At 42.8% G+C, this 24,880-nt stretch overlaps 1 protein-coding gene across 2 annotated transcripts in view; it reads right to left on the bottom strand.

The window, feature by feature from the left end:
• Nucleotides 1–24,880, bottom strand: part of MSRA (methionine sulfoxide reductase A) — a 338,282-nt gene that overhangs the window by 102,325 nt on the left and 211,077 nt on the right. For both annotated transcript variants that reach the window (XM_011942814.1, XM_011942813.1), the window contains 2 exons: nucleotides 22,714–22,818; nucleotides 6,140–6,246 (listed from right to left, as the gene is read on the bottom strand). In XM_011942814.1, the coding sequence (XP_011798204.1) occupies nucleotides 6,140–6,246; nucleotides 22,714–22,818 (212 nt within the window). The remainder of the gene's footprint in view (nucleotides 1–6,139; nucleotides 6,247–22,713; nucleotides 22,819–24,880) is intronic.

The raw sequence follows: 24,880 nt of genomic DNA, 5'->3' as shown, positions 1-24,880 counted from the left end.
TACAATGGCCCCATTGTAGTGATGGGGCCAGAAACACCAAGCCTTCTGAAGAGGAAAGCAGTGTATATAAAATGAACAGAATGAGTCAGGTACACAATTTCCCCACTTTTAGAAATCAAACTAAATGTTTCTGATGACAGTACAGAGATCTAGACCCTAATCCAGTAGTGTTAAGAAATGACCTTCCCTACCTTAAGCACCTCTGTGGTCTCAGAGTTTGTTCAAGGCTACCCTGGACACAAAACACAGAAAAGTCCAGTCCAGCTGTCGCCTCTTCAGCTCCCTCCTTCTCCTTCCCTCAGTGGACAAAGCAATTGGTTAGATTGGCAATTTTCCCCATTTTGTGAATGTATGAGAAACCAGATAACTTTTTAAGGTAAAGGCTAAAGCATAGATCACCCTCTTTATAGTATCAAAGCTAACAACATCACCTCTCACAGGCATTGCAAATTGTTGATTTTGTATTGTGTGTTTGTATTATCAGTTATATCAACTGAATGAACAGTCAGAAATTCGTTCAAGTTTCAAAACTTAAAAGAGCCTCATAAATACATGAATGCATTTAGCTTTATATAAAGACACAGATACACATCTACAGCTAAACATATATACGTATACAGATAAACATCTAAGATCTATACATGACTTCATTCCTCTATGCATGACTTAAAACAGTGGTTGATTAGCATTTAGTAAGTACTCTGCTGGTACTGTGGCTGCTGTTCTAATAGTATTACTATTATTATTATATAGCTATAGATTATACAGATACACATACTATATATAATTACGGTATATAACCTATATGAAAGTACATATTATATCACCATATGACTGTCGCAGGGTGCACTCTGCTAAAACTGAACTGTGTGTTTCTTTCTCACCTCTATCAGAGGTGCCAGGAAGTTACTCTATCATGACAAATCATTCCTGAGCCATCGCAGTCAGCTGCCTTCCCTGGATTGGGGTGAGAAGGACCCTTTGGAGACAGCGGACCCGGAGGACACTAATGCATCACTTTAGATCCCTGTGGCCTCATCTGCCTCTTGCTAGGCCAGCCGCGGTACCCAGTTCTGCAAGGACCCCATTCACTATGTGCAGCTTTTGTGCACCTGCATTGCCCAATCTTACACTCAATGCCATGTGCCTCGTCTCTTGCCTCCTGCCCTGGTACACAGTACCCTGAGCTCACACATGTGCAGCCCAGAAGTGCAGAATGAAACGATGGGTGATAGCATTCAATGGAAACATGCTTCCTTATCTTCCCCTGAATGCCCAGTCATTTCATAAGGTTCAAACAACCAGTTACCAGTGGCAGGGGCTAACTTGTGTAACTTTCCTCCCCAGTCTCTCTGCCCCTTACTCCTGCTCCCCGGAACCACACACCTCAGTGAGTCCTTACACACAAGCCTCTGGCTTGGGCTCTGCTTTCTGGGGGACCCAGGCTGAGCTAAGCTAAGCTAAACTAAAAATCACAGTGGTCACCTGGGCACAGGTGTCCAGTTAGCCCTAGTGCTCACCAGGTTGGGGTACACAAAGACACACTTTGGTTCCTGAAAAGGAAAACAACTTGACCCTCATGCTGTGGTCTCCAGGCAGGAAAAGGTGACCGCAGTTCCCAGTGCAGCACTCTGATGGGCAGGAAGTCCCATGTTCCATGGCCGTCCCGTGCTCTTGAGATAAGCCATAGTGAGAGTAGAGGGCCAGGGATCCAGACTGACGTGCCCCACCCCTCTACAATGCACATGGGCATGCGTGCACACACGCACAGGCTCACCCCTTAATGAACTGCTATGCTGTCTAATATGGTAGCCACCAGCCACATGTGGCCATTTAAATATAAATTTAAGTTAATTAAAAGATTCAGTTCCTCAGTCGCAGTAGCCACTGAGGAACTGAGCCAGTGAGTCACTATTTCAAGTGCTCAACAGCCAGAGGCCCTCCACTGGACAGTGCAAAAGAGACCAGAGCATCATGGCGGAAAGGAGAGTGGTATTGGAAGGAAGCACTGGTCTAGTCACCACTCTGGGGTTTAGTCAATTAGCTGGTACGAAAACACTGAACTTTCAACTCATCTCCCAGTGGAATCTAGGGTCAATTTTATTTATGCAGAACCATAAAAGAGATGTGACAGCATTTGTCCCCTGAGTTGGTGATTAAGCAGTTTATATGCGGTAATTTGAGCAGCAATGGCTATCCGGATGCTAAAGGCACAGGAGTCCCTGATCTTTATTTAAAAAATAGACCCTACTTTTAAAAGCCAAGCAGACACGCAGACACACAGACACACACACACACACACACACACACACACGTATTTAATTCCCATATGCTTAGGTTCAGAACACCCAGAAAATATCTGGTCAATACAACTGCCTATGAGATTAACCGTTCCACAATCTCCAAAAATAATGAAAGGATGATTATAGAAGCTCATTAATTAATTATATAATACCTAAATTTTACCTCCTATGGATATCACTTATCTAAAATCAACTTGGGTTCCCTTCAAAACAGAGGGTAGAAACTATATTGGGATAGAAACTGGAAAATTCGGTGTTAAGCCTCTTCACCATCACATGGAAGGCACTGGCCTTGAACTGAAAATCTTCATTGCAAACACCAGGATATCATCAGATTTCCAGTATTCTAGAGGGCAGTTCATATGCTTCCAGAGTCTCCTGGTATTACTGCTGGTATCCTAGAGGACTACGAATCATTACATTAGGCAATTTATAGATGGCATTATCATATGTGACTTTTAGTACTAATTATAAACACTGCTTTTATAACTAAATACAATGGGATGAAACAATTGAACCACTTTTTAAGTTCTTGGTTGGGGCTGGTTCCTGTGGTGCCCAGTGTAGTGTCCTGCCTGGTTGGACATTTCCCCTCCTGCCACTCAAGTGGAGGAATTAGTTTCTCGAGTACTAAGTCCTCTCTTCTGCCTTTTTGGTTTGTTTTTTTTGTTTTTTGTTTTTTCAATGGAGTCTCACTCTGTTGCCCAGGTGTAATCTTGGCTCACTGCAACGTCTGCTTCCTGGGTTCAACAGTTTATCCTGCCTCAGCCTCCTGAGTAGCTGGGATTACAGGTGCATGTCACCATGCCTGGCTAATTTTTGTATTTTTAGTAGAGACGAGGTTTCACCATGTTAGTCAGGCTGGTCTCGAACTCCTGACCTCATGATCCACCCACTTCAGCCTCCCAAAGTGCTGGAATTACAGGCGTGAGTCACTGCACCCTGCTTCTTCTGCTTTTATCTCATTACTTTTCCCAAGTGATGTTATCAGCAACTGGGGTTTCATTTACCAAATATAAGTTGGTAACTCCCAATAATAATAAGGGTTCCTGTTTATGAGGTATTTACTGTGTGCTAGGCCCTGTGTTTCACATGCATTTGCCCAGTCAGCAGTCCTAACAATCCTCCCTGCAAGGCAGAAACAGCCCATGGCTCCTTCCAACAGTCCCTTGGGTGCCCATGTCTTGGGTATCTTAAACTCTGCACTTTCACAACTTACCTTACCTTCCCCACAAATCTGCCTCTGCTTTTTGTACAGAAAATCACCAGCCAGAAACCTGGTGAGAATCACCAGCCACGACCTGGACCTCGACCTGTCCCTTTTATTGACTCCCCACTTCCAATGAAGTTCCAAGTTCTAGTCTTTGTGCTTCCTAAATATCCCTCCCTCCCAACCATACTTCCACCATCCTAGACAAAGCTTCCACCATTTCTGGACTATAATGCTATAATAGCTGCCCAACTCAGCTCCCTGCATCCAGTCTTACTTCTCTTTAACTTCAGTTATTCTAAGGTCATTGCTGTCTGTCTTTGAGCATCTGGAAAATGGGGATAATGGGGTCTCCCTTATCCTCCTAGGTCTGCTTGAGTCAAATAGAACATATGGCTTCATAAGTGGCAGGTACTTGATAATAAATTGCACAGATGACATGTGAATTGAGAAAATTTGATGGTAGAGCCTACATGTGTAACCACCACCATAAATGCCCAGGTTAGCCCACCACTGTTAGAAAAGCCATTATGAAAAAGGGATAAGAGAAAGAATATATAGGTAAAAGGTTTTTAGAATGGAAATATAAGTATACTTAAATTACTCTAAAACTTAGCACCTTCAAAATATATACATTTATTATCTCACAGCTTCTGTGGCACAGCTTGGCTGGGTGCTTTTGGCTCGAGGTCCTTCATGAGGCTGTAATCAAACTGTCAGGCAGAGCTGCAGTCTCATCTGAAGGCTCGACTGGGGTTGAGGGTCTTCAAAGCTCACTCATGTGGTGAGCTTTTGTCCTTGTCACGTAAGCCTTTGCACAGGGCTGCTTCATGACATGGAAGCTGGCTTCCCCTACCATCTCTCAGACAGTAAGAGAGAGCTTTCGCAATAGGAGCCACAATCTTTTAATGACCTAGTCTCAGAGTGCTCCCATCACTCCCATCACTGCTGTCATTCATTAGAAGTGAGTTGCTAAATGCAGCCCATATTCAAGAAGATGAATTACACATGGACAGAGAGCACTGGGGGCCATCCCACAGGCTGCCTACCATGACCAGCCAAGCAGACATCACAGCCTCAGAGGGAGGTGGGGGGGGGCTGAGGAAGGAATGGGCTCTTTCAGCGCCCCCCTCAGGCCTTTGACACACCCTGCTCATCACAGTCGAACTGACCATGAGTCACCCATCCTACTACTTGCTCATCAGTGGACACTCTAGTTACAGCCTCCTCGTCTCTGCAATCTCTCTGTCACCATGCAGGATAAGGGGATAGCCCACTCATTCCTGGGGGCTGTTGCGTACCTGACTTTTTACATAATTCTAACATAGATTAGCTTTATAGTAGCTTCTAGCTCTACTGTCAAATGCAAATCCACATCAGAAAATATAATGATAAATAAAATCTAAGTACTATCACAAAGTTCTAAAAACTAAAGCAACTCAAGTTGTTTTTAAAACAACTAAATCTCTATTGAAGGATTTTTAAAAATGGTATACAATCATGAAAATAATTGTTTTGTGATATCATGTGTATATTTCTCAGAACTACTTTTATCATAATTCAATTTACTGTTATGACAGAGAGAGAAAGCATTACAGGTTGAATCATGTCTCCCTCCAAAAGATAAGCTGGAGTCCTAAAACCTCGGATTGTGACCTTCCTTGGAAACTGGATCTTTACAGAGGTAATTAAGTTAAATGAGGTTATGAGGGTTAGCACTAAGCCAATATGACTAGAGACTGTGTAAAAACAGGAAGTTTGGACACAGAAACACACACACATAAAACTAGGGTGATGTGAATATAAACATGGGGAAGACAGCCATCTAGAAGCCAATGAGAGAGGCCTGGAACAGATCCTTCCCTCACAGCACTCAGAAGCAACCAGCCCTGCTGACACCTTGATCTTGGACTTCCAGCCTCCAGAGCTGTGAGAAAATAAATATCTGCTGTTTAAACCAACCAAGCCATGATTGTTTGTTACAATAGCCCTGTAAAACTAATACAGAGGGAAGAAAAAAAGAGGGAGTTTCAGACAGAGACAGAAACAAAGAGAGAAGGAAAAAGACTTATTTTAACAGGCTATATCTTCATCTAGATGAGTGGTTCTAAAGACAAACACATAAGGGCCTACTCTTTACTTTTTTACATTAAGATAGGGTCTTGCTCTGTCACCCAGGCTGAAGTGCAGTGGTGCAGAGGTCACTGCAGCCTTGACCTCCCAGGCTCAAATGATCCTCCCACCTCAGCCTCCCAGGTAGCTGGGACTGTAGGTGCAGGCCACCATGCCTAGGTTATTTTTATATTTTTTTGTATTGATGGGGTTTCTTCATGTTGCCCAGGCTGGTCTCGAATGCCTGGCCTCAAGCATCCTTCTGCTTCGGCCTCCCAAAGTACTGGGATTACAGGCATAAGCCACTGGCCCTGGCCCAGGCCTACTCTTAAAACCTCATTTAGCACATGTATTGGACACAATGGCTCCACTCCTAGAGGCTGACATAAATTTCTAAGAGATGCACAAATAAAACACAATTCCAGTTGAAAGGCAGCAGACTCCCCTCTAAAATCAGAACCTGGCCCTAGTCATGGTAGCCCAAGCCAGGGGCCAGGAGCCCAGCAACCCCTACCTTTTGGTAGTCCTCTTTGGAGCTCAGGGCCGCCTCCATTTGCTTGGCGGAAGTCGGGTAGATGGCCGAGCGGTACTGAGTGCCATGGTCGTTCCCCTGGCGCATACCTGGGAAAGCAGAAGACAGAGAGGGTTACCTGGTCGCCAGGCAACAGTGCCAGCATCAAACTGGGCACAATGCTGAGGCATTTTAACACTTTTCATATGGTCCCTGTGCCTGATGTCTTGCTAAGGGCTTGTTTTAATTTTTTGTTTGCAGCATTTTCTTTAAATAAGCATGACATGTATCTGTTTTGATTTGCCTGTTTTAATTACAACAAATACGTTTGAACTCAGGTAGATTTATCACAGGTCTTGGATCACACTAGGTGTTCTATGAATACATACTTTTACGTGAAATATTTAAACAACGATCTACTCCAATTGTCACATGTAATGCACTATGACACATATGATTTCCTTGGGTCCTAAGGAGACACCTGTGTGGAAGGTTCCATCATCCCTCCCTTGGTGGATGAGGAAATGAGACAATGTCTGTGTAAATTCCTGGCACAGTGCTTGGCACGTAGCAGGAGTCCCGCACCTACAACTAATGTCATCTACCCATCTAGTCCGCAACTTAAAGTCAGCAAAGAGCATGTTCTGCCTGTCTCAGCAGCTGAAGGGTGGATGACGGTCAGTTTCTATCTGAGTGTGACAGTGCCCCAGAGTGAAACAGCCACAGGGTTGCCACAGATCCCCGGTATGCCACCATGTTGTTGTGAAAATGAACCAGGCACTGGGATTCAGGAATTGGACCCTGTAGCATGTTCCAGCTAGTCACATTTCTAATATACTCAGGGGAAACAGAGACCAGCAGGCATGAGCAAGTATTAGAGGGATTACAGGAATATCTGTGCAGGTTAAAAAAAATGCAGGGGTTCAGAAAGGGAGTAAGTTCGTGTGATCAGTGGGGAAAGGGCCCATGTCTCAAAGGCTCTATCAAGGAAGCGACTTGTCTTGTCAGCAGGTGGGCGCCAAGGGTGAGGGTGGAACAAAGGTAAGGACTGCGGAGCAATGCGGTGCCTTCAGCGACTTGGAAGGAACTGGTACTGCTTGCAAAAGCAGCTGCAACCCAGGCAGCATCGGTGTCAAAGCCCTGATGCCAGCTTCTCAAGAGGATGAGCATGTTACCCTCAAGCCTGAAGCCCAGATGAGAAAGATGCTTCACTGGGAAAAGATGACTGGACGTTCACCAGATTGAAAACCCAGAAGAAAGCACCAACACCCAGGAGCGGCTGGGAATACAAGAAGTGGCCTTGCTTGTCTGCCCACTGAATCACAAAACAAACGAAATATCTGACTGTCATAAATCGATCTAAACAGGCTTTATAATGCTGTTCTCCAGAGGGCAAGATTAACCAAAATTATATTTTGAGATAGGACAGAAAAATGTTATTGAATGATAGAATAACTCCTATATGTGCTTCCTTTTTCTGCACATAAATATGTTCTCCCCAGCAGAAAGAATTCATGTGTGCCGACTGTAGCCTCCACACTCTGGAGGCTACAGAAGAATTAGGTCATAATCCCTGGTCTCAAGGAATAACCAGGACAAGGGAGGGAGGGGGAAGAGTAGTCACGAGCCTGAGGCTGTACTTCCCTGTGCGAGGTCTTTGCCATCATTTCTTGTTTCATCCTCACATGTGCCCCGTGGAGAAGATATTCTTAACACTCTTTGACAAAAAGGAAATTATGGATCAGAGACATTCAGTGACCCACCTGAGGTCACACAGCAGGTAGATGGCCATCCTGCAAGTTAAACTTTGATCACCCCGACACCAAAGCCCTTGCTCCTTCCAAAATGGATGCATGAGAAGTTACAGCAAAATAATCGAGGACAATGGAAAAAAGTGCTTTTGGATGTGGAGTACCTGCTGGGGAGGGGGCATCCCAGCCCAAGGCCCAGAAATAAGAACAAGCTTGGAATGTTCTGAGGCCTGTGAAGAGGCAGGACAAGGTCTGACAAGGGGCCTGGTGGGTCCTGAAGCTGGTGGGTTGGGTGTGTAACCACATAGGTATCTTGACAAGTCATGTTGGGGACCAGAGATGTGTGGAAAGATCAGACTCCCAGGAGCTACAGAATTCTCTGGAACCCTGAGTGAGCATAATCACCAACCAATGACCCAGGGCCCCCTTTCCCACAGATGCAACAAGTGTTGCAAAGTTCACTGTGCCCTCCACTTGGCTTTTGAAAAACTATGAGGAAAAATTATTGACACTATTTGGCTGTCTTCATGGACCAGGGAAGGAAGCAATGGGCTTTCAGTGTTGAGTGGAAAGAGAATTACTAGCTCAGAAACAACATCTTGTGCTTAAAATTATTCCACAGTACTCTATAAACTGATTAATGAGGACTGGGCTTTGGGGCATTCTTGATGAGAACTGACCTCCTGGCATCTACTAATGCTTGAGATTTCTCCATCCACTTTCTCCAAAGAAGGTTTTAAAGGGACAAGCAACCCTGAGACTGCTCTGAGGCTTCTCTCCCTCTCAGCAGAGCTGGAGGAAGCAGTGGAAAACAGAAACGCTCCATCTATAATGAAGCATAAGATGATGACTTCTCCTCTGCTCAGGGGGCCTCCTAAGCCTCAGCTCATCTTTGGGTTCCAATCCTGTTTTATCCATCCTGATTGGAGACGTGAGAAATGTGTCTGAACATGAGAACTTGAAAGGGAAGTTCATGCTATGAGTTGAACTGATATGCAGGAGTTACCAGCTGATAGTGAACATCAGGACAAGTCAGCTCCGACTCCTCAGGGTCTGAAATCGCTATCTCTATCTTAGGAAGCTTCGCAGGAGCAATCTCATTAGCAGGACTATCCATGTTGGTTGAAAATAGAGTGACTCCTACCCAGCATGACCCTCACATTCTTCTCTTCTATAGACTGCTGCTAAGAGAAAACAGATCCTGCCTTATGATCTGCTGCGCCAAAGGCCACCTGCATGCTGCAGTGGCACAGGAAGACCACCAGGGATGTTGGCATTGGTGGGAGAGCTTACCCAGGTGCTGCCTCAGGGTGGCCTCCTGCCTTCTGCTAGAAAATAGGGTCTCTGTGAAAAAACATGCCATAGTGTCCTCCTCGAGGTAGATAAGCCTGTATCTCTCACAGCGAAAGATGGCACTTCTTATTATCCAGGTGACCCTTCCGGGTGCACCTTGCCTTTACCTTAGGTGTTTGAGACAAGCCCTATGAATATAACTATCTCACTTTATCTGAGAGCTTAATCCTGTCCATTTTAACTGACAGCTCATTTTTAATTTAAAACACTGAATAAATGAATGGACAGCCCTCCTTTCATCAAAAGGGAGGGAGGGAGGGAAGGAGGGAGGGGGAGAAGAAGAGGCGGAAGGAGAGAGAGAGAGGGAGAGGGATCATCAAAGTAGCTAACAATCTTAGAGTCCTCACTATGGCCAGGCACTGTGCTTTACTACCTTATTCATCCAATTCTGCAAATACTTGGAGCACATTAGCAAACCCATTTCCCGGCCCCTTCCCACTGCCAAGGTGAAACTGACCCTCTCTCAAAGGTGAAACTGACACTCAGAGAGAGGCTGGTTGCCTGTTGAATGCCACGGCTGCATCTGGAACCATCTAACTCCAAAGTCCATGATCTTAACCACTATTATTTCCATTTGTAAATATATATAATTTAGGTAAAAAATTAAGTGGAATATAGGGATCTGTGAAAGATATTACGTGGCTCTCTTTTAAAAGGAAAACAGCCACATAATACGGTCACTATCTATCATCTGCACAACGTTCTTTGCATTTTTTCATGCAGTGCATCTCAAGGGAGATGGAATAATGTTGCTTTACAACAGAGGTGCCAAATATTTATTCCATATCTAAAAGCAAAAGAAAAATGAAAGATCCTGATTTTCAGTAAGGAGTACACATTATTTCTATAGCCATAAATTATTTTGAAAAGATGTGGTGATTTCTTCATAAAAGGCAAAATGCTATCGTAGTGTGAGTTTTGTTTGTGTAAAACAGAAATTCTATTTCTGGCGGCCAAAGAAAATCTTCTTAATTATTATGTGTCCTAGAATGTCTTTTGGGACTCCATGTCTGTTTATGTTTTAAAATCCCAAGTTTGGCCAAATAATGAAAATATTAGAAAACTTTCAAAATAGTAAAATTTTTAGGTCATCATTGCAAGTCCAAATATTAAAGTTTTACAGCCAAAGTGCCCTACTACATGAGATTTACAACATGCTCACACTGAAATCAGTACCAAGCACGCATGTGCACACACATTTACAAAAGTAGTCCATCATGGATAGTGTTCACATTAGCAGAAGTAGCAATCGACATATTATACCTTTATAGTTTCCAGATTCAATTACAGAAAAGTACATAAGACATAAATGTACAAAAGTACATAAAATGGACATGCACAGTTAAGTGCCTAATATTACTCTATCTATAATTATTGATTATAAAGTGAACACTCGTGTCACCACCACTAACATCAAGAGAGTACAGCCAGTACCCTTGGGAGTCTTCCCTGTGTCTCTATTGATGACAATGCCTTCCCTCTCTCTAGTTGTACCACACCTGGTTTTTGTAGTAATTTCTTTAGCACATAGACACATTCAGAACAAAGCTAGTTTAGTTTGGCTTGTGATATGGTTTGACTGTGTCCCCTCCCGAATCTCATCTTGAGCTGTAGCTCCCATAATCCCCATGTGTCGTGGAAAAGACCTGGTGGGAGGTAACTGAATCATGAGGGGGGGGTGGGTCTTCCCCATGCTGTTCTCATGATAGTGAATAAGTCTCATGAGATCTGATGGTTTTATACAGGTCAGTTCTCCTACACACACTCTCTTGTCTGCTACCATGTAAGATGTGCCTTTGCTCCTCCTTCGCCTTCAGCCATAATTGTGAGGCCTCCCCAGCCATGTGGAACTGTGGGTCCATTAAACCTCTTTTTCTTCATAAATTACCCAGTCTCAGGTATGTCTTTATTAGCAGAATGAGAACAGACTAATACAGCCTATTTTTAAAATTAATATAAGTGGAATTACACTATAGTTTGAATCTTTCACTTACAATTATGATCATGAGGTCTTTCCATTTTCTTCATTTTCATGGCTTCATAATATCCCATTGTATGAATGCACCACAATGGATTTATACTTTCTACCCTTAATGAACATTACCAGCTTGGGGCTGTAAAGAACATTCTTGACATGTATTCTCTTATACATATGCATGAGTTTCTCTTGAGTACATACCTAGAAATAGAATTGTTGGTGTATAGTGTTCGCATGTCTTCAACTTAACTACATGCTGAACTATTTTTCCAGAGTAGTTGTACCAATTTACAAAACCACACGACTGCACAAGAATTCCTGGAGCTCTAAATGCTTGCCAATTCATTAAAGTCTGCTAATGTCAGATTTCCACTTTTTGTCAGTCGGTTTGGTGTGTAATGGAATCTCGCTTGATCTTAATTTGCATTTTCCTGATTAATAATGTTAATTATCATTTTATATGTTTCTTTGCCATAATTCAAGTCCTTTGCCCATTTTTTTCTCAGCAGTCTGTCTTTTCTAAAAAAAAAAAAAAAACACTGCATATATATTTAAGTCTATTTTTTACATATTCTGAATACTAATCCTTTATCAAATATAATCTCTCTGTTCTTGGCATTTTTTTATTTTTTATTTTTCATTTTTTTGTTCTTGGCATTTTATGATGCTTTTTGATGAACCAAAGTTGTAAGTTTGATATAGTTAAATCTGTGAAATATTTTTCCTTTATGGTTAGTGCTTTTGTGCCTTGTTTAGGAAATGCTTCCGAAACCCAAGGTCATGAAGATATTATCTACTTGAAGTTTCATACGTTTGCCTTTGACATTTATGTATTCAATCTACTTGGAATTGATTTTTGTGTATGGTGTGAGGTAGAAATCCAATTAACTTTTTTCCTATAAGAAAATTATCTTATCACTATTGATTTAAAAACCATTCTTTCCCCAGGACTATGAAATGCCAACTGTGTCATTTGTCATACTTTGACATGAGTGGGTCTGTTTCTGAACTCTCTATTCATCTGTCCATACATCAGATTCACAATGTCTTAATAGCTGTAGCTTTATAATGACTCGGTATCTGGAAGAATAAGTCCTCCCATCCTCTTGTTCTTATGCAAGTGTCTGCTTTTCTTGGACTTTTGCATTTCCCTATAAATGTCAAGATTAGCTTTTAAGATCCACAAAAACAACAACGACAACAATAACAAAACTGTTGGGATCTCATTTAGATTTGCACTGAATTTATAAAACAACTTGGAGAGAATTGGCGTGTTTACCAACCATAAACAAGACCCAATATTAGATTTTCCAGCTGCCTAACTACTAAGCCAATGCCATGGGTTTTTTTTGTTTTGTTTTGTTTTGTTTTTAAGATTTTTTGGTAGCACTCCACTTCAAGGTACCAATTCCTGGTAAATAAGTAAACCCTGAAATTCCAGTGGCTGGACATAATAGAAGTTTCCTTCATAATGATGCAAAGCACAGTTAATAAAAAGGAGATGGTAAGAGTTCTGCTTCATGAACTCTTCAGGGGCTTAGGCTGACAGAAGCTTCACCACCTTCAATATGTTGCTTCAAAGGTTTCCCTTGGCATTCACATTCAGCAGGCAGACCGAACAGAGAGAGAAAAGTTCACAAATCATGCAGGAGGTTTTTCTGAGCCAGGTCTGGAAGCAGCATATATCACTTCTTCCTCATTCCACTGGCTAGAACTCGGTCATGTGGCCACTTCGACGGAGAATAGGAATGGTGTCTGGCTGGGGAAAGGTAAATAGGTATCTAGTGGATTTTTCAATCAGTATACATTTATTCCTTTCCTTGACTTACTGCATGAGCTAGGACCCCCAGTCCAATGCTGATTAGAAGTTGCGATGGCATTCTCTGTAGCTTCTCAATGCTTCATTATTAATGCAATGTTTGCTGTAGGCTTTTGCACGTACTCTTTATCAGAATAAGAAAGTCATCTTTTATATGTGTTTTTAATATGAATACTGAATTGCATTCAATACTTTTTATGTATCTATTTCAATAATCATACATGTTTTTAAAATACCTGCTAAGGTGGTTAATTACACGTGTTAATACTGAAGCTTGTGTTCCTTGGAGGAACCTAAAATTGGTCATGAGGTATTACTTTCTTATATACTATTAAATTCAGTTTGCTAATACTTTGCATAGGATTTCTGCAAATACAGTCATAAGTAAGATTGTCCTATACTTTACTTTTCTTACATAGTTAAGTTTTGGTATCAAGATCATGCAAGTTTCATAAGACGGACTGCATCCCTCTCTAATCTCTTGAAAACATTATGAAAAACTGTAATTATTTCTTCCTTAAATGTTGGGAGAACTCACCGATGAAGCCAGTGGTTTTTTTATTCAGTTTTATTAAACTATATTTTTAAAGAATGTATCTAACTTTTCAAATTTATTGACATAAAGTTGCTTATCAGATCCTCCTGGTTTCTGTAAAATCTCCCACATCTGTAGTGATATCCCAATTTTTTATTCCTAATGTTGTATATTTGTGCCTTCTCACTTTTTCCTTGAACAACTTCCCAGAGCTTTATTAATTTTATAGCCATCATGAAATACCAACTCTTGGCTTTTTTGATCTTACGTTTGTTTGCTTCCCATTTCATTTCTTTCGGCTCTCATTATTTCTTTATTTTACACTGTTTGGGTTGAATTTGTTGCTCATTTTCTTAAGTTCTCGAGATGGACACTAGCTCAGCTTTTCTTCTCTTCTAATATATGAATTTAAGGCTCTATATGTCCCTCTGAGAACTGCTTTACCTATGCCCTATCAATTTTAACATATAGTATTTTAATTACCATTTGATTCAAAGTATTTTCCAATTTCCATCATGATTTATCTGTGATAAATAGGATATTCAGTTTTTTTTTTTTCAGGCAAGGTCTTGCTCTGTTGCCCAGGCTGGTGTGCAGTGGTGCAATCATGGCTCACTGCAGCCTCAACCTCCTGGGCACAAGCAACCCTCCCACCTCAGTCTCCTGAGTAGCTGGGACTACAGGGATGTGCCACCATGCCCAGCTAGTTTTTTTTTTTTTTTTAATTTTTAGTAGAGACAGAGACCTCACTAAGTCACCCAGACTGGTCCTGAACTCCTGGATTCAAGTGATCCTCCCTCCTTGGCCTCTCAAAATGCTGGTATTACAGATGTGAGCCATAACACCTGGCCAGAAATTTTTAAATTTTCTAACATAAGAGGATTTTCTCAATACTTGAATTATGGTAAGAGAAACAAAAGCTAAATGATTTTAATCCCTCTGAAACATACTGAGCCTTTTATGGCCTGGAATATGTTCCATGTGTGACAGAGAAGCAGGCGCCCCCCACCCCCTGATGTGGGGAACAGCATCTTATCACGTCCACTGGGTCAAGTGCTGGAATTGTGTCGGTCACTCCCTCTACGTCTACTCCCTCTATGTCCTTAATAAGGCTCTCAAAGCTCACATTTTCTGGGATTAACAAGTTTGCTCAGAATAAAGATATATCTAATCCTCTGCTTACCTGTCTGGGTTCCTGTGTTGCCTTCCATTTTAACCTGGTAATTCCTCATAGTTCTGTCAGCTCTTTGATGTGATGCTTTATATATATATATAGTTATATTTTATTCAACATGTGGAGCTGCTTTCAGTGGGCGATTTGGTCTGAATAACTCAGCCTGCCATTCCTGGAACCTAGAAATCCTAGTTGCTGCCAGTGTTATCAGCTCTGATTTTTCTCTGACCTAATTCAGTACTCTTTTATGTGAAGTCTAGTAATTCTTCTGACTTCATTTCTTTTCATTGATTTCATACCATTTCAGCAATTTATTCAAATTCTCAATGACCTAACCATTACTATCTAAGATATGTGAAACTCTTGCTGGCTAAAAGTTTTCACAAGTCTGATTATTTGAACTTCTTCATCTTGCAAATCCTTAACAGGATTATAAAATTGTAATGGACATCACAAAGAGTTTAAAATCGTCGGATAATGTGCTGCTGTTTTCAGCTGTAGTGGGTCATGTTTTCCGCTTTCTGATAGAATTGTGTAGCACTGTGGGGCCATGTGCCACCCAACAGAAAGAACATCAGCTTTTGAGTTTGGCCCTTAAGTCCAAATTCCACCTCTGTCAAGCAATGTAGTAAGTGGCTTGTGCCAAATCACTTCGCCTCTCTGGGCCTATTTGTTCCTCTATAAAATGGGTCTAAGGTTCACAGGTTGCTTTAAGGATCAAATGGGATCACGTACACATGAGCACTCAGCATCGTGCACAGCCCAGGAGAGACCACCAGTAAGACTCTGTCACTCAGCGTGCAGCCACCAAACCCTTGTAACACTATAAAGGCAAAGGAAAAATATTAAATATAAGCTTTACAGTATTATATGACAGCAGGATTTAAAAGTGCAAAGAAGACTTCTGCAAACAGCAAAGATACTATGAACACTTATGATAATGGGACACAAGGGAAAGTGTGACTGGAAGAACAATTAATAAAAATATCAGTTAAATTCTTTGTTTCATTTTTCTGTTTCCGAAATTCTTAAAAGAATGAAATCCCTTTCAGAATTCATAATGCTGGGTTTGGGTGGCTTTTGCATTTTATATGTGTGCAGCTGTTCCTCCACTCCGAGTCTGCACATCTGCTCATTAGCAATACAATATCATTCCCACTGTCTAATTATTTGCAGATGATAGATTCCTTGTATATGGTCTAAAAAAGGATAGTCCTTCAAAACTGGTGACTTATTTTAAAAAACTAACTTCAAAGGGTCAGCACAAGGAAGTTCAGATATTAATCTGGCAAGTTCAAATATACGAATGACAGTATTTTATTGCCAAGTTGATGGGGAACAGAAGGAAAATAGGATTTGTCTCCCTTCAATAAATGTTTCCCAGTGGACAGCACAGGGGACCTGCTTCTCCACAGCGCACCTGGAAAGAGGCTCGGGAGCCAACCTCCTGAACATGGAGTGGACCTATCCCACCCGATTCCCGGGGACCACCTGGAAAAAACTTGCCTGGAGCAGGGCTTCATGGTGACTGCACACGTCTGGCAGGGGAGCACGTGAGACCCAAGGACACCAAGTAGAGAAGAGTCCTTGGAGGCTCTCTAGTTCCAAGCACAGGCTGAGGATCCCCACAGGATCCCCAGCTCATGGTAAGGCCAGGATGTGTGGCCCCAAGAAATGCAACAGCATGGATGGTGCAGCCCACAGGGGCAAACCAGACCAAGCCTTCTGAGGACAACTGGGAGCTGTGCTGCAGGTGGAAAGGGGTGAAGAGGAGCTGATTGAGGATAAAGGGTGTGAACCAAGAATAGGAAGCCATCAGGGGTAATCAGAACATGAGCTGAGGAAAAATGATAGAGAACAAGCGGAGAAATACTGGGATTCACGAAAGAACAAGACAAACAAACAGCAGCTGGTGGAAGCGGCCCTTCCACAGGCAGCATGAGCACGACAGCTATTAGAGCCAGCGCTTATTCCGCACCAGGCACCACGCTCTGCACAGCAGGCTCCACTCCCTTGTGCGCCCCCACACTGAGAAGGCATAAATTATTACAGAGGCAGAAACAGAGGTTCACTTACTACTTCAATGAGAAAACATTTAAATCAAAGCCCACCTTCTAGAGGAGTCAGAGAATAAGCAATAAACAAGTAAACACATGATTCTACCTCATGATGAGAGTTAGGAAGGAAGGAGAGGACGATGGTACAGAAGTTCATGGGGGTGAGGGCTAAGAGTGCTACTTTAATTAGGGTGGGCAGGGAAGACCTTTCTGAGGATGACATCTTCAGCTGAGACCTAAAGGAGAAGGAGCCGGTCACATAGCTCTTGCTCTCCTTGATCCTGGAGCAAGGGAGAGCAACATTTACTAAGCACCCCTTAGGGGCCAGTCTTAGACGTAGACGTTTTATAATCCTAATTGTATTTAATCCTGACTATAACCCTATGAAGTAGGGATTGCTGACTCTGCTTAGCAGAAAAGAAGCAATGAGGTTCCAAAGACTTGCAATCTTGCTTGATGTTGGTGGCAGACCAAGAGCTATGGACAGGCTGAGCAGTAGGTGCAGTGTGCAAGGCAAGAAAGAGCTCGAGTCTTCTAGGGATGGAACAGATGAAGGCCACAGTAACTGAAGCGCAGTGAGCATGGATGGGGCGGAGTCTGGGGAGAACTGTGGTATGAGCCAAAGTTGGAAAGGCAACTGCCAATCAGGTAATCCCAGGCCACACTGGCCACTGTAAAGAGTCTGGATCTCATCCCAAAGAAACTGGGCAACCAGTGAAGTGCTTTAAGTCAGACGGGGCCACACCTGGTTTTGTGTTTTTAACAGGGCATTATGGAGCAGGGAATGAGAAAGGATGATACAGGCCAGTGAGGAGACTGCTGGAGGACCTAGGTGGTCAGGTGGATACAGAGAGAAATGAGGCCTGTCCGCACAGCGAGTGCCGGGCTGACTTGGTTCACAGCCATGACGTCTCTGACCCCAGGGTCCATACCTCTTAACAACAGGTTTGATTAAAGACGTTTTAATTAAGGGAACACTGTAATTAAGGCTTTCAGAGGGGTGACTGGGAGTTCATCACTAGCTTATAGTTGAAGGCTGTGTTAGTCAAGATATAGGTTCAGCTGCTATAGAAAAGCAGAAAAAGAAGCCTAAAATTAACCAAAATAGCAGTAGTTTAAACAAGAGTTCTTGCCTAAAGATCCACCCTGGGATGGTGACTCTGGCTTCTCTGTCTTGCAGCTCTAGCAGGACAAGGGTCAGGCTGAGAAAGACAAAACAACAATACCTTGCTGGCATGGCACTTTACCATTTTCATGGTATTTTCACACTATTTTATTTAATTCCTAAATCAGCCCATTAAGTCAGCAGTATAGACATTATTATCCCTTTTTCTGTAGATGAGAAAAATGGAGGTTCAGGTTGCGTAAGTGTCCTGGCCAAAGTCATGGGGTTCGGAAGGGGCCAACCAGGGACCAGAACCCAAATCTTCTAAATCTCAGGCACCTACCATGTTGCCCGAAGACACTGGGAGACTGGGTACCCCATGGCCAGGAATGCACACCTGCCAGTCTATCCTCAGAAGCCTAAAGGAACTATCTTCATCCCATGAGTAAGAAAGAAGGCCAGAATAGAACCTATTGACTTAACCAGTGGGATTCAAATGTTTCAGCAAAAGTAGAGGTTCTGCAGTAACTGGTAAATTAAAAGAAGAGACTATTCCACTTACTGGCCACATGAGTAATGATGCTAGCTTGTCTGTCACTCCTCCTTAGGTTAACCCATGGAGTGGCATCCTCTTCAGACTCACTGCCTAGTGGCTGTGGAATAACAGGTCTCGGGCCTCACCTATACCTTAAAAAGCCTACACCTTCCAATCTCTCACTTACCAGCTTTGCTCCCTCCAAAATGGCAGAAGGCTAGGCACGGTGGCTCACGCCTCATGGCCTGTAATCCCAGCACTTTGGGAGGCCAAGGCGGGCAGATCATGAGGTCAGGAGTTCGAGACCAGCCTGACCAACATGGTGAAACCCCGTCTCTACTAAAAATACAAAAATTAGCTGGCCATGGTGGTGGGTACCTGTAATCCAAGCTACTCAGGAGGCTGAGGCAGGAGAATTGCTTGAACCCAGGAGGTAGAGGTTGCAGTGAGCCAAGATTGCACCACGGCACTCCAGCCTGGGTGACAGAGCAAGACTCCATCTTAAAAAAAAAAAAAAGGGGGGGGGAAGAAAACCTAGGGGGGCTTCATCTAGTCCATTAGGGCAGATACTATGAAAGCTGTTTCAGCACCTTGAAGCAGCGGAGAACATCTGAATGTTCTCTGTTTAGCCTATGCCATGAAGATCTGATTTAACTGAAAGGGGATAAACTATTGCTGTTTCTACTATAGTAAGACCATTGACATCAGCAAGAATCTCCACATTTGCAAATATCAGTGTAGATACCGCTTCTCCTGCAAAATGCAGTAAATTATAACTAAAAAATTTAAGTGGCCCCTTCAAGTCCTTAATGACTTTACAAAAAGGTACTATAAAATCTTTCAACATGCTAATTAAAATACATTTCTCTTGAGTCATATTTCTGTGGAGAATCATGTCTCCTGGGCACATCTTCACATCAAAGGTCAAGGCCTTTTCAACTTCTACTCAAGTTTTGTCTTTTTGTTGATCAGCAGTTCTGGCACAGGCAAGAGCGTTGCTCAAGTAGTTTTAGTAATCACTTTTGTTTCTGAAAAGAATCTGGAGTGGGCGACTCCTCACAGATCAGAGTCACTGCCAATTCCAACCTGCTGCTTTTTTTGAAAATGTCCATTTTCTGAGTGAGACTAGTCAGTCTTACACGTCTTCACCACCCTCATCTTCTCCAGCGGTGGCTTTCTTTTCAAGATCAACTTTTACTGTGAAACGTGACAGGTTGCCATGTGACCTCGAGTAGAGATTCAAGCAGCTGTGGTCAGATACGGTGAGTCAGTGACAGCCAAGTTCATTTTTAGCCTTGCTCTCCCCTGCCTCTGGCCCATCCCTCAAGGAGCAGGCTTCAAATTCTGACCATGGAAAAAATGACACTTGACATGTGTCATTGTTCTGGGCCTGCAGGGTTCCCCGGGAATATCATCTCCATTGATACCAGAGTTATCCTGAACTTATGGGTTTGTTACTGTTTGTTTTTTGCTTTTAATGTTCAAGTGCTAACACATACTTGTTTTGATGATTTCATGTTAACATTTAGTCTGTGGTTTTATGTGCATTTATCTATAGGCTCACTTGACCTCAGCATATTGGAATAAACTATTTTCTTCCTGTAGGAATATATTTTCCATGTGCATTAACCAAGAGGCTGGATACTCCTGCGTATCCCAGATGCCTTAGTGATTTAGCACACATGGTGGCTAGGTGCAGTGGCTCACGCCTGTAATCCCAGCACTTTGGAAGGCCAAGGAGGGTGGATCAAGAGTTCAAGACCAGCCTGGCCAACACGGTGAAACCTCAACTCTATTACAAATATGAAAAATTAGCCGGGCATGGTGGCGTGCACCTGTAATCCCAGCTACTCGGGAGGCTGAGGCAGAGGCAGGGGAATTGCTTGAACCTGGGAAGTGGAGGTTGCGATCAGCTGAGATCACGCCACTGTACTCCAGTTTAGGCAACAGAGTAAGACTCAGTCTCAAAAAAATAATAATAATAAACAAAAACAAAAAATGAAAGGGCACCTGGCAAATATAATGAGCATAAGATTGTTTGGATTGAATGGGTAGATTAGTAAGGATTTTTGCTACTGTTGCATGTAATAGAAACTAACAAACTAGATTAAGAAAAACAGAGCCAGCGGAGTAGACGTTCCTGATGGAGGATCTCTACCCCTTCCCTTAACTACCCAACATCCCCTGCCCTTCCTCACCTCTTCCTTATCTCCGGGGAGGCCACTGACCTGCGGAAGGAGATGGTCCATAAGAGAGGCAGAAGGATGGGGCTATAGACTGGAGGGGTCCTGAGGCAGTCAAGATTGCCCTGGGGTGGTTCTCTGAATTTAGTGGGGGAGACTGGGTCACGCTACAACCTTAGGCATGCCCTTGCCTTGTTTCGGTCTTCATATTGCCACCTATGATGTGAAGATCTGGAAAATATTTTTTAATCCCAGAGATGCCACCATTACAAACACAGAGCCCAGGGAAGGGCAACTGATGAACAGAGAGGTGAGTTCTCCCAGCCCAAACCCTCATCACAGTAGTATTCCCCCCAAGATTCAGGAGCCGGTATTAGCAACCTAATTAATCAATGAAGATGTGATTAAATGAAAGCATTTAAGAGAGGTATGGAAAGAGAAGCTGACAACAGACTTGGCCTTCTTCACAATTCTGCCAGGCCTAAGCCTACAGAGATTCTATCAGGACATGGCATTACAGTTGGCCACATTAAAGGGCACAGACTAGACCTGTCGCCTCCATGACTTCAGCCCTTGCCTGAACCTCTGATATGTGTTTTTATTGATAATTTTGGAGGTCTTATCATCTTCCTGTGACCCTTGACTTTGACAGTCAAATGGCTGTACGTCTGCCCCATCTGGATTGATGACTTACCAGAACAAGTGACTGGCTGTCACCACCCTGATTTATGATCCTCACTGCAGAGCTTCCTGCAGAACCAAAGCAATCTAGGCCCACGGACCTGCCTTCCCACATGATGTGATGTCCCATATCCCAAGCTAGGGTGACAAGTGAACCTTCTGATTAGAGTGTTCTTGTCCTACTGGTTCTTTCCCTACCCTGCCCCATACTTCATCCCTCTTCCACCAGGTACTCATTCCCCTATGTCAAACCAGACTTCGTTGTCATGGAAATCCTGCCCCTGGCCTCCTTCCTAGGCCCAGACCTCTAGGCCTCCACCTGCCCTGACAGATCTGCCTGGATCCTGAACCTGCCTCACCCTGCTCCAGCTTGTCACTTTGCTGCTCTTGCCTCATCTCTGACTTTTGCCCTCTGGCAAATCGCCCTGGAATGGGATAGTTCTTAGAACCAGCACGCAGGACCCACCAACCTGTGCTGCTACAGGCATATTAACAGTCCAACATGAAGCACAATATACATTTGGAGAAAAACTTCACTCATCAAGATATAACAATGCATATCCACTACACAAAAATCTGACACCAAATGGAAAATACTTTTGTGAAATAGACTGATTGCCAAATGAAGAGGGTTTGTGAAAAGTCACATCTATTGCATAGGACTTTTCAGTTCATAAGCTGCATAATATCAGATCATCATACTGGAAAAGCAGGGCCTGTAAGCCTGCTGGGATGCGACCTGGAAATTGCTTCATTATTGAATATTACAATGATATTTGCCAACATGGAATATTTTGCTTGTGTATGCATTTGAATTAAATTTCTAGCCACCATTGTTTATAACCCAAATATATTAATATCTCCACATAACAAATTCTAAAGAGGACAAATGAAATATTTAAATGAGCAAGATTTGTGGACCTAGTGAATACTGCATTTTACCTGTATGTTCTTTATCACCACAGACATTTTTTTTTTTTTTAAATCAAACCTGATAACGTCAAAAGACGAGAAAGGCTAAACTCAGAGAAATAAAGAAACCATAAATCAGGAAACTTTGGAGCTGCTGGAAAGACACTTTAATTTTGTAGACAAAAGACTGCATTAAGGAGGAATAATGCAATAATCAAAGGTGAACGGATCGCTATTGTCTGGCATCTTCCTCTGTGGGAATTTTCCCACCCCTGACAGCTGTAAGGGGGGCAGGGGCGTCGAATGTGGCTGTGCCTTTATTCTCTCACCCTTTTTCTCCCCAGCCCCTCCTCTCCTCCGTCAATAAATGTCTGCAATCATATTCTTGAGCTCCTGTGTGATTTCAAGGTTCATCTCTTCCATGCAGCTCAAACACTAATTATCCCAGCTGTAATTAGTAAGATAATTAAATACTGGCTCACTCATCACTCTACCTTGGGTCGGGTCGTGATTCTCCCAGAAGACCTTGAGCAGTTCCTCAAAACTGATGTGTTCTGGCTGGTACACCACTCGGACGACTTCTGCATGGCCAGTTTTTTCTTGGAAGAAACAAAACGTACAACTGAAATTTACTGACAACATCAATTTATTGCAAGTTTTTTGTTCACAAAAAACCAACAGACAAAAGCTGAAACTCTACCCTCTGAAGGAAGAATGGAAGCATGATTAAACTTTAGCTAACAGTCTCTCTCAAGGCTCTGTTACTGGTTCTTTTTCCAGAAAAGCATACAGTTCTCCTCTAGAAAGCTTGCTGCGATGACTTCTACATTGTGCTCTGATAAATTGTTTTAAGTTCATGAAAAAACTAACATTGGTTTTCAGGTCTCTAAGCTCACTCTTGGGAAACCTTATGGATCCACCCTGACATAGCGCTCAAGATTTGAAACTCTGCAAAGGGAAAGAGCCAATTTATTTTTATCATCACTCCACGCTTTATGTAGTGAGCTCAGCTGCACCACAGTGAGATGGTGCCAGGGAGAGAAACCTGTAAAAAACAGGATGATCGCTCGTTCACATGAGATCAGGAAGTTAATGGAGGGACATACTCGCTGTGCTGTTAACGCTGGGACAAGGGTCAGATTTAAATACCCAGTAGGGTGGTAAGTGTTTCCTCAGCCTAATTCATAGCCATGGTAAACAATGACAGTGGCATATGCCTCTTTGCAGGATCCTCTGTAGGCCTGTTCTCAGTGGTGGTCCTGAAGGTTTGGTGGATCAGGGGTGGGTGTTTGCAGTACTGCTTGTACCTGTGAAATTCATGTCCTTCCTTATTTTGCAGTCTTAGAGCATGGCAAATAAGAGATCCCTCCATACTAAGATCACTTAGCTATATGAAATTTTTTTATCACGGTCACCTTATGTGTAGTAAAGAATTTGGCCAGCCGGGCACGGTGGTTCACTGTAATCCCAGAACTTTGGGAGGCTGAGAAGGGTGCATTACCTGAGGTCAGGAGTTCGAGACTAGCCTGGCCAATCTGTTGAAACCCCGTCTCTACTAAACAAAAAATTAACTGGGTGTGGTGCCAGACGTCTGTAATCCCAGCTACTCCGGAGGCTGAGGCACAAGAACTGCTTGAACCTGGGAGAAGGAAGTTGCAGTGAGCTGCAATCGCAGCACTGCACTCTAGCCTGGGCAAAAAGAGCAAAACTCTATCTCAAAAAAAAAGAACTTGGCCTTGCCCAAAGAGAGGTCTGGACTTTTGTCCTCAGCTTCTGGAAGATAATGTGTATCATATCCAATGCTGGGCACACTGGGTCTCAGGATGGAACCAGCTACATCCAATTGTCTTAGGGTGAGAGTTGGCCATGCTACAAAGACCAACCATGTGAATTCGGATGGGGGCTTTGGATCACATGGTATCAGAACACCTGGAGACTGAGTTCAACCACATAGGCAATCAATCAATCAATCACGCCTACACAATGGAGCAACAATAAAAACTCTGGACATTGAAGCTCAGGCAAGCTTCTCTGGTTGGTGGTATTCTGCATATTGTTACACATAGACACCAGAAGGTCAGTATATCCTGACTTCAGGAGAGAAGAGAACAGAAGCATTTGGAGCCCTCCCAGCCTCTTTCTTTAGCTAATTTTGAGCTGCAATCTTTCCCTGTAAGACACTGTAACCATGAGTATAACAGCATTCAGTGAGTTCTGTAAGTCCTTCTAGCAAATTATCAAACATGCGAGTGGTTTTGGGAATCCCCTGAACTGGCACCTTAATCTGCAAAAGTGTCTTCAAATATATCAGTCATCTCACTTTAATTCTCACAACTGTCCAATGCTGCAGGTAGGGAAAGTAGGAATCCTTATTGTACAAACTGAAAAACTATGACACAAATAAGTTAGATTTGCCCAAGGTCACACAGCTAGTGAATTTCTGGGCCATAACCTGAAAAAAGGAAACATACCTTCTGACTTCTGGTCCAGGGCTCTAACCAATACATCAAAGGAAAGAGCACAAGGTGAACATTTGGAACATGAATCCAGAAAAGAAATCTATTCATTATCTTTAATTTGATCTTTTGATTAATATTTAAATTTCTTCTGATGGTAGAAACAGTATTTGCAGATAACATTGAAGCTTAGAAAATATGAGGA

The sequence above is a fragment of the Colobus angolensis genome, unplaced genomic scaffold (genome assembly GCF_000951035.1).
Source record: "Colobus angolensis palliatus isolate OR3802 unplaced genomic scaffold, Cang.pa_1.0 Scaffold210, whole genome shotgun sequence".
NCBI classification, from domain to species: domain Eukaryota; kingdom Metazoa; phylum Chordata; class Mammalia; order Primates; family Cercopithecidae; genus Colobus; species Colobus angolensis.
The sequence above is the reverse complement of the archived record's forward strand: the minus strand, read 5'-3'. Positions and strand labels throughout refer to the sequence as shown.